At 40.3% G+C, this 14,037-nt stretch overlaps 1 protein-coding gene across 3 annotated transcripts in view; it reads left to right on the top strand.

Moving 5' to 3' along the window:
• The window catches only part of LOC105483284 (ATP binding cassette subfamily B member 11), a 120,949-nt gene extending 110,928 nt beyond the window's left edge, over nt 1–10,021 (top strand). For 2 of the 3 annotated variants that reach the window (XM_071072901.1, XM_071072903.1), the window contains one exon: nt 210–2,720. In XM_071072901.1, the coding sequence (XP_070929002.1) occupies nt 210–410 (201 nt within the window). In that variant the 3' untranslated portion in view covers nt 411–2,720. Of the gene's footprint in view, nt 1–209; nt 2,721–8,607 lie in introns of those variants that run through there. The other variant, XM_071072902.1, reaches the window with a different exon arrangement.
• The last annotated feature ends 4,016 nt before the right edge of the window (nt 10,022–14,037 follow it).

Genomic DNA, 14,037 nt, shown 5'->3' with positions numbered 1-14,037 from the left:
CACTGAAATTTTTCAGCCTGTGCACTGCCATTGAAATCACTGATGCATTGCATTCAGAGAATACTTACTTAATCCTCTCTCATGTCAAACCTTCGGATTTGCCCTCAAGTATAGAATTGTTATTCAGGTCATGTTAACTGAACTCTCATGATGGTGGGCTGGGGAGCAATCATGCATCTTTGCATCAACTTTCCATCTTCTCTTTGCAGACGGTGCAGGTTGCTCTAGACAAAGCCAGAGAGGGTCGGACCTGCATTGTCATTGCCCATCGCTTGTCTACCATCCAGAACGCGGATATCATTGCTGTCATGGCACAGGGGGTGGTGATTGAAAAGGGAACCCATGAAGAACTGATGGCCCAAAAAGGAGCCTACTACAAACTAGTCACCACAGGATCCCCCATCAGTTGACCCAATGCAAGAACCTCAGACACACATGACGCACCAGTTACAGGGGTTGTTTTTAAAGAAAAAACGATCCCAGCAGGAGGGGACTGCTGGGATCGTTTTTTCTTTAAAGAAGAATGTTAATATTTTACTTTTACAGTCATTGTCATACATCAGAATCCAACCTAATTTCTAATGACCTTCCATAATAATTCTGCTTTAGATGTATCTACAGAAAATGAAAGAAACTAGGGTCCATGTGACGGAAAACCCAATGTCAAGTGGCGGCTCAGCCACCACTCAGTGCTTCTCTGTGCAGGAGCCAGTCCTGATTAATATGTGGGACTTAGTGAGGCATCAGGGAGTAAGTGAGACTTTGAACTCCTCGAGGGCAGAGAACTGTCTTGCATTTTTGAAACCTCAGTGTACACAGAGGCGTGTCTATAACAGGCATTCAACAAACATTTCTTGAGCTTGACCAAGGTCAAATTTGAAAAGAACAGAAGGACTAAAGACCAGCTGTGTTTCTTGACTAAAGTTGTCTTTTACGTCAAACCAGCTTCCTTTATCTCTCTAAGGCTGAAGATAGGGAAGGGGTGGATGCTCTCAGGCTGAGGGAGGCAGAAAGGGAAAGCATTGGCATGGGCCTTCCAGTTAGGGCTGTTGATTTATGCTTCAGCTTCAGAGTGGGTGTAGGGGCGGCGAAGCTACCATTACTGTGAGAACCTGCCAGTGTGGCTGGAGCAGGGGACTCTCTCCCAGGCCTCGTACTCCTCAGCACCTCCCTGCATACTGATCGTTGTTTTTAGTTTCTGCAAAATTCTATTCATGAAATGAAAATAGTGCACTTTACTTTGCTGTAGTTTCATAAGGTGTTATACAAAAAAGCAAGTAAATATGGCAGAAAAGCACTCGTTTGCCCCTGCTCCCTCAAAACACCACATAATGACATAGAACTAAAGGTGGCAGGAATCTAGAAGAATGAAGAAAACACAGTGATGCCACCTGCAAAATTTTGGGAGCCAGAAAGCAAATGGACAACTGATAATAGAGTTACAAGATGAGAGAAAACAAAAATGTAACCTGTTAGTTGGGGAGCCTAGAAACGTCCTGTTTTGTACCACAGACCCCTAGAAAGGTCAAGATGTAAAAACACTGGGTCCTTCTGGAAGGAGGAGGCAAGGGCACAGAGGGACTGAAGACAGAGGAATGGGCCAAAAGCCTGTATGGAAACAGAATTGCAGAGCCCTGCCTGCAGCAGGATGGCTGCCTTTCCCCAGTTCCAGCGAGAGACTGAATACTCCCCCTCTGAGGAGGCTCACAGGGAGGTATGCACTGAGACACAAGGTGCAGTTGAAGGGGCAGCTAACATGCAAGAGACAGGGGGACTGAGTGTAAAGCTGTGTATGAACAAAAGAACTTCCAGCCCCTCTCCTCTGGCAGGAGATTGAAGAATGATTTTCTGGGGAAACTGGCCAATCTAAGAAAAGAGGTTGGGCCAGGTGCTGTGGCTCACACCTGTAATCCCACCACTTTGGGAGGCCGAGGCGGGCAGATCACGAGGTCAGGAGATCGAGACCATCCTGGCTAATACGGTGAAACCCCGTCTCTACTAAAAATATAAAAAAATTAGCCGGGCATAGTGGTAGGCGCCTGTAGTTCCAGCCACTCGGGAGACTGAAGCAGGAGAATGGCGTGAACCCAGGAATCAGAGCTTGCAGGGAGCCGAGATCACATCACTGCACTCCAGCCTGGGCGACAGAGCGAAAAAAAAAAAAAAAAGAAAGAAAAGAAGTCAAGGACCCCATCCTTGGAATCCTAAGAAAATTTTCCAGCCATATTACCCTCCTATGAAGCCCACCTGTCAGTCAACAAGCACCCACTCAATCAGAGCTTCCCCAGGCTTTTCAATGTCTCCCTCTTGCATGGAAATTGACTTCCAAGGACCACCAGACACTGAGGAAGTATTTTAACATATAAAGCAAAAGCAACAATAGGACAGCTGGACAAAGGAAAGTAGAACTAACAGAGCCAATGCAGTGATTAGGAAAACACTCAAAACGTGGTAATAAATGTATTCAATGAGTCAAGATAAGATATTTCCATCTATTTAAATAAAAACAGGAATCAATAAAAATGAACATACGAAAAAGAGCTCTTGTCACAGAAATGAAAACTTTGAGAGCAGCACTGCATCCACGGTTCCCACAGACCTATCCTGCCATCATGTTTTCTCCCTACTCCAGTTTCCTCCCAAGCTCACTCTACGTAGATGGTTTTTCTTCCCTTAGCCAGCAAATGAAATTCTGCCTATAAATAAAGCTGGGACATTAGGATATGGAGGTTTATTATTTACGTCTCTTTTCCAGTGTTTCCTGGTATATAACAGCAAAGATGGTTTAGCAAGTTAACTGATCAGGCCAGAATTCTTGATGGTTGCCAAGTCAGGAGGCAGATGGTGAAGGAATGCATTCTGGTTATGAAAAATGGCAATGACAAGTTGCAGAGTAAAGATGCCTTTTAGAGGAAATTAAAGTTTGCAATAAATACATGCTAATCCTCTAATTTTGATTTAAAAAGACTAAAGCTATTGTTTTGCCTTGCATTTAAAAGAGCAAGAGCATAGACTCTTGTGCTGGGAGGTGGCCAGTATCCTGGAAAGGAATTTATGGAGTCTGAAAGAGGAATTAATACAAATTATATATATATATATATATATATATATATTTTTTTTTTTTTTGAGACGAGTCTTGCTCTGTCCCCCAGGCTGGAGTGCAGTGGCGCGATCTCGGCTCACTGCAAGCTCTGCCTCCTGGGTTTATGCCATTTTCCTGCCTCAGCCTCCCAAGTAGCTGGGACTACAGGCGCCCACCACCACACCCGGCTAATTTTTTTGTACTTTTAGTAGAGACGGGGTTTCACCATGTTAGCCAGGATGGTCTGGATCTCCTGAGCTCGTGATCCGCCCGTCTCGGCCTCCCAAAGTGCTGGGATTACAGGCGTGAGCCACCGCTCCCGGCAAATTATATTTTCAAATAAGATACTTGAAAGTTATTGATATGAGGGAAAAGATTGACTAAAGAGGGCTTGAAATTGAGGAAATAATTGAGGCTCAGTGACAAGGTAGAAGATTACAGCTTCAAAAATGAATAGATAGATAGCATTGCATGTTATTTTACAACACCAGGGGGCGATGATGTCTACATTTTTAACCTGCATCCTCTATCGCTGACAAAGATTTGGTCTCTGCAATTTTACCTCATTGTTTCTCAGAAGACCAAGGGGCTGGCTTAATTTGTTCTGTTTAAACTTATTGCAAGTCTTTCTGTAATTTCCTAATGTTTTCATAATGTGTTGGTGTTGTAATCAGACTCTCCTCATAACCCCAGTTAATAAAACTTAACAGGAAAAAAAAAAAAAAATAGAAGGATTGGAAGATAAAGTTGGGGAAATTTCTCTGAAAGTAAAACAGAAAGATAGGGATGAAAAGTAGGGGGAAAAAAAGAAAAGAAAAAATTGAGGGTAACCTTTCAGGTGGTGCAATAATTAGTCAGTAGTCTAGTTCCAGAGAGTTCAGAGAAAACTGAGGGGCAGAAATTATTTTTAAAAATAGTCTAAGAACATTTCCTATAATTGAAGAATATGAATTTCCAAGCTGAAAGAGTTCACCTAACACTGAATATAATAAATAAAAATCCTATTTGGGCACATTATAAAATTTTAGAAAACGAGGGAAAAGGAGAATATTTTCCAGGAGAGAAGGGGGAATGTGTGACATATAATCGATAAAGAATTATAATGATGTGACCGGGCACAGTGGCTCATGCCTGTAATCCCAGCACTTTAGGAGGCTGAGGCAAGAGGATTGCTTGAGCCCAGGAGTACAAGACCAGCCTGGGCAACCTGGCAAAACCCATTTCTAACAAAAAAGGAAAAGCAAAAATTAGCCAGGCATGGTGGCATGAGCCACTCGGGAAGCTGAGGTGGGGCAATTGCTTGAGTCCAGGTGGTTGAGGCTTTGGTGACCCAACATCGTGCCACTGCCCTCCAGGCTGGGCAACAGAGCAAGACCTTGTCTCAAAAAAACAAAACAAAACAAACAAAAAAAGAGCTCTAATGACATAGGACCTTTTGACAATGAAACTAAAATTCATAAAGATTTGCCTTCAAAATTCTAAGGGGAAATCATTCTATATGTAGCAAAGCTATTCTCAAGAATGAGAGAGGTCTAAAGACATTCTCAGTCATGCAGGTCTCAACACCTCTACTCCCCATCTTTTCTCAGGAAGCCACAAAAGGGGGCTCTTTTTAAAAATACGGGCACAGACAAAGAAATAGGAAGATATGGGATGTAAGAACAGATGACCTAACTCGAGAATGAGGTGCTGGGAATGTCCAGGAGGATTAGGAAGGAGCTCACAGGATTACAGGTGTGCTTTTCCCATAGGAAGGAGCCAGACTGAGGCAGGGACATGGGTTCTGAGAGGAATGTCCCCCAGAAAAACATGGAGCTGCTAGACTGCCTGATGGGTTTGAACGCTGAGAGAAGACAGAACCCCCTGCTAGAGTTTGAGGGTAAATTAGCAATGCATAATAGAAGACAGAGTGAGATTGGAGATTTTTAGCTATTAGCTCTAGGGGGAAAGAAAAGTTACACAAAAAGGAAATATATTTTATTACACTGAGTATGTTATTTACAAAGTCACATCAATGTAAAAGCTTAATACTGATCTAAACCAGAATTATGGATAGACTATGAAAGGAACAAGAAAAATGTGTGGGGTAGGCTGTGGATGGGATAGGACATGGGTAAAAAAAGAACTGGATCCTTGTGGTCCTCATATTTCATAATGGAAACTGAACAGTTAAACATGTAAACAAATAGCAATAAAAACATCTTATTGTAAAAGATGAAGGGGAATACTGAAAGAAATTGCTAAAAGACTTATGTACATGTGTATCTTTCATTGAAAAAACTAAAGTTTAAAATGAAAAGGGGATAGAAATGCAGTACAGTCACAAAAATTAGAACAATAGATACTGAAACTATTATAGATTTGAAAGATACATCACCAGAAGAGAAGGGAGTCCAGATATAGATTCACCAGAGAGCCCATTTATCAGAGTTTATTTTAAACTTCTAATCACAAAAAGTGAGCGCAATTTTCTCTTCCTGCGTTGTTCACAATCATTTGGAAAAAAATCTCAAATCTATAAATAAGACAATGGGGTAAAGGTCAAATAAGTTTTGGTACATATATACAATGACGTTTATCATGAAGCCAAAATAATGATGTTGACTTACATTTGTTGTTTTTTATGGAACAATGCCCATGATATATTGTGCAGAAAAAAAACAATTTCTGATCATCAAAGATGGTATGCTATCTATCTGTCTAATCATCTATGCACACACACTCATACATACACACATCTGTTATGTGTGTTTGGCATGTGCTTGTACATACTTGTATGTGTAAAAAGATGTCTGGAAGAATTTCTGCCAAATTTTGGTAACTTTTATTTCCAGCCATTTGTCCTTTGTGTGACCAGAGCTCCCTGCATATACTAAAATGTCTATTGATGGTCTTTGAGGGCAGAGACTTCCTAGTTCATCTTAATGTCCCCAGTGCTTTACTCGGTACTTGGCATAAAGCGCTACCTCAATATATCATGTTGAATAGTCTTCTCAAAGTCACACAGGTAGCTTATAACTTGTCAGCTACCACATAAGGAATAAAAGTGGGAAACACCCATTCTTTCCATGGGTCAGAGCAGTGCCTTTCAACAGAAATATAATATGGGCCACTAATGTGAGCCACATAGGAAATTTAAATTTTCTAGTCACATAAATAAAAAAAAAAAAGGTGAAATCTATGCTAATAGTATATTTTATTCAACCCAATATATCCAAAATATTGCTCTCACAACATATAATCAATAAAAATATCCTGAGAGTTTTACATTATCATACTAAATATTCAGAATCTGAGGTGCATTTACATTTACAGCACATCTTAGCTCAAATCAACCTTCTATCAACTTCCGTTCTCAAGAGCCACTAGTGGCTACTATGTTGGATAACACAGAATTAGAATATCAGGTGCACGAATTTTCTAGTCTGAATGAATCTCAGTTGTCTCTGTAATTCTAGTCTTATAAAAACATGAGTCCAGTTTCTCCATTGGAATGTGTCCTTACACTGTACTCAGAAACTTTGCAAAACTTCAGTTTTGCAGGATGTCAGTTTGGATGAAAGAAAGACCTTTGGGGAATCAAACAAGTCATTTTGATGTCAGAAGTCATAGAGCTACACTGGCCTGTATCAGAAGTGGTTAAAATTCTTTACATCATACATTTTATTTGATTCACCAATGTGAGTTGACAAAAGTGAAATAACTAAGATGATTTAGTGTAACAAAATACAGTATGACATTAAAAACGGTCATATTAGCTAAGCTTCCTGAGGACCTTTTCCAAAACAAGTTTTCTTCCAGTTGATCTATAAGAACCATCTATGATTTTTTTTTCTATGAACAATTCTTAGCAAAAGTTGAAGCAGCACATTTTTCCAACTTATTTTGAAAAGAGACTCTCAGTGAATTTTGGTCCATTTCAAAATCACATGAACGAGATGCCCATATATTAGAAATGCTACTGTTTGAGAAAAAAAGTAGAAAAATTGGCCTCTAGTTTTTTTGTCCAAAAACTCTTTTTTATGTAGTTACTCTAGATCTACTCTACATGTGCCCTTAGGAAATTATTTCAATGAAAAGGTGCTCTGAATTTGGTGCTGCCCCCATGCCTATAATTTTTGGCAATTATACACTCATTTTAAAACGTAGGTCTTGGAATATTTTGATACTATATCCTGAAAGTGTAAAATACATAGGATTATAATTAGGAATAGTTTGCCATATATTTATTCAATAATTAAATATAAGTTTCCTATCCTAAGAAAATATCAGAACATTTTCATCATGCTGGTTTAGGATCCCACCTCATATTTCCAACTAAGGGTTTGATTTATTAAATATTTCTTATGCATGCAAAATCTCCCTTTAATCAAGGCACAAAAGGATGTTAGAGGATATACAAAATTAAGAATTTGGTTGTTTTCAAACACACTTTGAGAGAAATTTACATATGCATGTGTACCCTCATAAAATGAGCACTATGTCCACTTGGATTTGCTCTAAATTCACAGATCAAGTAAATAATCTCACCTGCATATGAGACGGCAGGTGAAAGTAACTTCACTGAACCTCTAAACCCATTTCCAATTTCTCTCACACTGTGTTCAATTAAATACCCAATTAATTTAAATAGCAGACTGTAAATAAAGCAATGCACATGATTATCATCTAATTAGCACTGGCCAGCATTATAATGTGCTCATTAGCGAGTTGTATGGCATCCTAAGGCTCATAATGAGTAATCAGGATACACATGATTGGCATGCAGCTATCCGAATGCAACTACTCAACCCAATAAATCGGAGTTAGGACAAAATGTGTTATATAAAAAGAAAAAATACAGAGCCAGCTGGTGAATTGGCAATTCCCTCCTTCCTGTAATTCAGGTACAGCTCCTGCTCTCAAATACAAAATAAATGTGAGAACAGAAGAGCTGGAGATAGCAGAAGAGCTGGAGATAGAAATGGAAATGTTTGCTAAGGGTGACAGAGAACAAGTGCCTATGATTATTATAAAAGATTACCAAAAAAGATAAAACCTTTGTGGTATTTGGTTTCTTTTTCATATCTCAAGTATAGAATCAAAGTAAGAAATGAGCAGTGTTTCAATAACATTTCTTGGAAGGAGAAAATTTAGTCATTGAAATATATCTCCTGATAATGTTCATAAAGCATTTTGCCTTCATGGTTTTAGCATGTTACTGCAAAATAATTTGGCAGGCTGCAGGGAGAGATGCAGCTGTGTGTTGCATTCATTGTTACGTATGTGATAAGTCACTATGGCAGGAGTTGTCTCTCTTGACACCCAATCCAACACCCTTTTCTTTTGCTTTCCTCTATTACAGAGGCTGGAAAGCAAAATAGTTACCTTCCTAGACTCCCTTGCAGCTAGATAAAGGCCAGGTGACATTGTCTTGTCAATGAAATATAGGCACAAGGCCCTATGCAGGCTGTCCCTTTCTGAATAAAGCCTGGGTAAAATAAAACCTGAATCTCTTCCCCCTTTCTTCTTTCCTGAATGCACAGCAGCCATGCTGTGATCACTTGAACAAAAGCCACACACCACAGATGGCAGAGCAGGAAGATACTCAGCCTGATTCCTGAACATCCTTTGTGCAGCTACTCCAGCCTGGGTTGCCTGCCTTCATACATCTTGTTACAGGAGAAAAAGACACCTCTCACTTGTTTAAGCCACTGAAGTAGTTTTTTGTAATTGTGTTTGTTGTTGTCGTTGCTGTTAATTAAAAATTAATACAATCTTAGTCGATAGTTAGATCTTTATTAATAAAAATCCTGAAATGTAAGTATAAAGAAAATAATGCAGTGTTGAAGTATTAACACATGCTTAAATGATCTTCAAATATGATCATTATATCTAGAGATATTCCAAAAATATTCAGTGAAAGAAGGAATTAATCAGTCTTTTTTACCTGGTATCACTGCCATGGAAAGATGATATGACTGGATGGGTGTCCTGGCAGCTCATTCTTTCCTGGAACATTGCACATGCCCTGCTTTAAATGAAGGAAGCTTTTACTTAGGCACTTAGTGTTTTTTGAGTATGCTTTCTCATCCTTTCACAGAATAAAATTGATGTTAGACTGGGAACAATCTAGACCCCATTGACAGGATATGCCAGAGGTGGGAAAAAAAGTGGTTCAAGAGGAGGATGAATTTGGAAAAGGATGGGTTAGAAGAAATGGGGAGTAAAGTTACCAGTTAATTTATAGCTGGAAATAGTCACAAACCAATTCTTCAAGCCCACAGGCCAGAGGTATCTCTCAAGTTCACCCAGAGCTGTTGCAAGCGAGCCCAAAATCAATGGAGGCCTCCCCCAGGGAAGAGCCTATATTGAACTCACCCTTGCATCTCCAGCAGCTGAAGGCATTTAATACATTCTGGTCTGGTGGGTGGGCGAGTAAAAAGACAAGCATGGACAGAAAGGGCCCTAGTTAAGCCCGAGAAGATTTTAGAAGCTTTTTGGATCTGGATTTCTAATTTTGTCATCCTCAAAAAGCTCGGCGTCATATAACTTGGTGTCAGAGTTGCGTTTCATTCAGGAAGCACATTTCAACAGCCATAAAAAAATTAAAAAGTAAATTTTATCTTTATGTCTTTGAGAGATCCGTAATTACTCCACAACAAACTTGCTAAAATGCTATGTCAAAACTCTAGTCACTTTCCTCACTCAGCTCAGTCATGTAAGCTCTCCAACCTTACCTCCCATAAAGCCAAGTTTCCCTCTCCTTCCTTTCTTCTCACTCAGCCCATTATTATGTGATCTGCTTAGTATCTCTTCCAGCAAGAATTTCTTCTTTAGGATGTTGAGAAAGGAGAACTGGAGTTGGAATTTAATTATGGGATGTCTCTTGCAAGACAGGATAGCAGGAAGTCTATGGCTATTCTCATGTTAATAATTTTGCCCCATAACATCAGTTAAATTATATCTCCATGTACTTTTTTATTGCTATAAAATTCAGATTATAATTGGAATCAAATGTTTAAAAGACTGATCAATCCAAAATTGTTTAATAAAGTAGCACATTTCAAAATGGAGTGCCTTGTAGAATTTATAGCCTTGTTCATTGCATGTAACTAAAATTAAAACAGTATCAAAACACATTAGCCAGGGTCTTCTTTATCACCTTCTTGCTCCACTTTACAGAAAAATTAACAATACATCTGAAAGTCTTCCACAGAAATAGTGCTTCACAAAAAGCAAACAAAATAGAGGAGCTGGTTGGAGAGCCAAAGTACAGTATGTTGGACTGAATGAGAACCTCAGAGTTGCAGAATATCACACCCTGAATGAACCTTCCATTTTAACCCCATACTAAACTCCTCAGTTGAGAACTTGGTAAACTAAGGCCACCAACACTAAATGGCCTTCTGAAGTTTTAGTGGTTAGACGCAGGGCCAGACTAGAATGTAGTTCTGATTATTCCAGTCCAGGATGCTGCTTGCTAAACTCCACGCAGGTCTTTGTACATCCATCTGCCTTTGAATTTCCTGGCACCTGCCTACCTGCATTCAGACTTCCTCTGGGATCCACATGTGGACCTGTGGCGCAGCCTCTTGCTTGGCCAGGTTGGGCAGGGCATCAGCATTCCAAAGCTAAGAGAATAAGATACACACACACACACACACACACACACACACACACACACCCCTCCAAAACTCAGAAACATTATTTTTCCTTTGTTAAGTCAATGCAGTTTTCATCTAGAAATATTGCAAGAGCTCTACCATTTTTTTTATTTGAACAACTGTTAAGAAAGGAATGATTATATAGAAATGTTTTTGATGCAGAATTACTGAGCCTGGAGGCAAGGGGCGGGGGCGGGTGGAAGATAATGCCCATCTTCCATTAGCAGCAGGATGTATGTATGAGCACAGAGGACAATCCGGTCCATGCTGTTCGTCAGACAAAGCCTGAATCCTGGAAAAAGCCAACTCTTTGAACAGGAATTAGAGTGTGATCGGCTTAGTTGATGCACAGGGTTAGGTGAGTGCGAGAGGAGAGAAGCTCTTCTTTGTCTTTGTAGCGCTGGGTTTCTTTTCCAGGCACACATATGACCGGCTCCCCCTGCAGCGCACCCAGATCCTCCCATGGAAGCCGCTTCAGTTTCCACTTGGCCAGCGCCGGAAATGGGCTGCTGTGCTGCGAGCGCCTCCCTCCCTCCCCGCGCTTCCCGCGTGTGCCAGGAGTCCCGCTCCGCGGGACCGCAGCTGCTGCCTTCACTCCTTACCTGCCCCTGTCCTGGCAGCTCCTTCAGAACATATTGTTCTTTGGGGAAATACCATGGTTTTTGAACTGAGGACAGATTCTCTTCAGAAAGCAAACGGCAAAACATTAGAAAAAAGAAAAACTCTAAGAAATTAAAAAATTCAAAACAGAAGACAATCGGTTTTATGCTAACCTTTATAACCTTAATCTTTGAAGCTTCTTCCCTCCTTTAGAGCAATTACTTCTATGCTGCCAAAAGAAATGAGAAGTGATTTCATCTGAGTCATTACTGTGCTCTCCCTCAAAGGATAGCAGACAGTAATTAGTACTCCACACCAAACCTGCTCAAATTGGACATAAACTGCATTTGTACTTTACAGAGCTGAAAAGGAAGCACTTCTAAGTCTTAGAATCTTCTCATGAATTTCTGTCATTTGGCAGAAGTTTCTGGAGTCGTTGCTTCTTATAGATCTTTTCTACTGTTAACTTAAAAAAAACAGACTTTTAACAATTGGCAAATGGCACCACATTACCTTCAGAGTGAAACACCATCTGAAAGCATTGAAAGTAAGGGGAGGGGAAAAGCTAGACTCCCATTTTAGTTTCCTGGTAATATTGAGATCTAGGAATTCATCCTAGAAGCTATTTGCCATTTCCAAAGTGGCTAGGACAGCCCATCAATGAGGGCAAAATCCTCAGGGGCAACTGGACACAAGTGGTCCTTTTTGGAAGAGTTTCTAAATAGCCACAGACGTACAGGTGTTGGGCATTCATGTATGCTGGACCCAGAAAAGCAGGGAGGCTTCATTAGAAAGCCATCCAGCCATCCAGAATGTGGTCATGGACTGGGTAAAGCTCCCCCCCAGTATTGTGGCCCTTAGAGGGTTTCCGGAACATGGTTCAGGGAGGGCAAACCCAGACTCTCTGATTCCAGGCAGCAGAGCTGAGAGTTCAGGGACACCAAGGCGGCTAGAGCTCACAGAACAGAGTGAGAGAGAAGGAAGATGCAGAGAGAGAATCCAGGTCTGCAGAGGATCCCTTTGGAAAATGCAGCAATATCTGTTAACTTCTTAGAGTCGTTAAGGCTGATTCATGTTGTCACTTGAACACGGCACAAGTGACAATATACAAAATACTTGGGTTTTATTTTCAAGGAAAAGCACTGTGAGACTTGATTTGTGCTGTCCAATTCAGTAGCCACTAGACACACATGGCCACTTAAATGTAAATTAATTAAAAGTAAATGAAGGTTAAAAATGCATTTCATTTTTCATTTTGCGGTGGCTCACACCTGTAATCCCAGCACTTTGGGAGGCCGAGGCGGGTGGATCACAAGGTCAGGAGATCGAGACTATCCTGGCAAACACGGAGAAACCCCGTCTCTACTAAAAATACAAAAAATTTAGCTGGGCGTGGTGGCAGGCGCCTGTAGTCCCAGCTACTCGGGAGGCTGAGGCAGGAGAATGGCGTGAACCCAGGAGTTGGAGCTTGCAGTGAGCTGAGATTGAGCCACTGAACTCCAGCCTGGGCGACAAAGCAAGACTCCGTCTCAAAAAAAAAAAAAAAATGCATTTCCTCAGTTGCATCAGCTACATTTCAAGAGCTCAATAAACATCTGTGGCCAGTGGCTACTATATTGGACAGCACAGAGAACATCTCCAGCACTGTAAAAAGTTCAACTGAAGAGTGCTGGAATATACAATTTTAAAATACTTAAGAAAAGAATATCATTTTTAGAACCAAGTCTTTTGACTTTCTCTTACACCAAGATTTTTGTATGTGTGTACCAATTTGATCTTGAATTTATTTAAAAAATTTAAAAAAATGTAAAGCATTTCGAGATATGACTTTTAGTATCAAGGACATCTTATAACAATTATTTTAATCACCATCTGTTTTGTAATGAAATATGTCTAAAGAAGGCACCAACTTAACATTTTTAGGCAGATGTCCGATCAATAGGTTGTCAAAGGAAAGGCACTAATATTCTTCCTGATAGCTAGTTTCAGCAATAATAAATTATTTTGCAGTTCTTTCCAAATGTAGGTTTGATTGGACAGTTTCTTGAATCACTTGTCTAGATTTTCTCATCCTAAAAGCTCATGGTATTGACATGTTTCTCCTGAATATGTAGATATGTAGACATTTTGAATATATGATTATAATAACAGTGTTTAATGAGCTCAATTCCGCTTACTTCTGACAAATAAATTGGAAACAGAAGAGCCTTTTCCATCATTATTAAGGGCAGGCATTTTCTCCAAGGCTATGAAAAACGGTTCCTCTTGCTGCCTAAGCAGTTTCAATTGCAAAAGCAATTTACCACCATATGGATCCCTCCAGGAGACTTCAACTAGAATAAAGAGGGAAATCTACTCACATGGGGACTCTGGGGCTTTATGGAAGTTAGGGGGAGAGTTCTTGGGGATTAATTATAGAAAACAAGCCCACACCTCATCCCAGTCCCCCTCTGAGGGTAATGTGTTGCCCAACGGACAGTGCCGTGGGGTGGCTGAAGATAGCTTCTCCATGGAAATGCAGAAGGGATTTATGGTAGAGTCAATCATTGCAGCAGAATTCCCAGGCTATGAATGCCACAGTTTCCCCAGGCCTTGGTGAAAGCAGGCTGAGATTGTACTAGGATGGAGGGGATGTACCAGAATCCTTCAAGACTAACATTATTTTATGTGAAATTTGACAAAGGGCTTTTTTTGTTTGTTTGTTTTTTG

The sequence above is a fragment of the Macaca nemestrina genome, chromosome 11 (assembly GCF_043159975.1).
Source record: "Macaca nemestrina isolate mMacNem1 chromosome 11, mMacNem.hap1, whole genome shotgun sequence".
Classification (NCBI taxonomy): Eukaryota; Metazoa; Chordata; class Mammalia; order Primates; family Cercopithecidae; genus Macaca; species Macaca nemestrina.
Note: the sequence above shows the minus strand (reverse complement) of the source record. Positions and strands in the feature narration are given on the sequence as shown.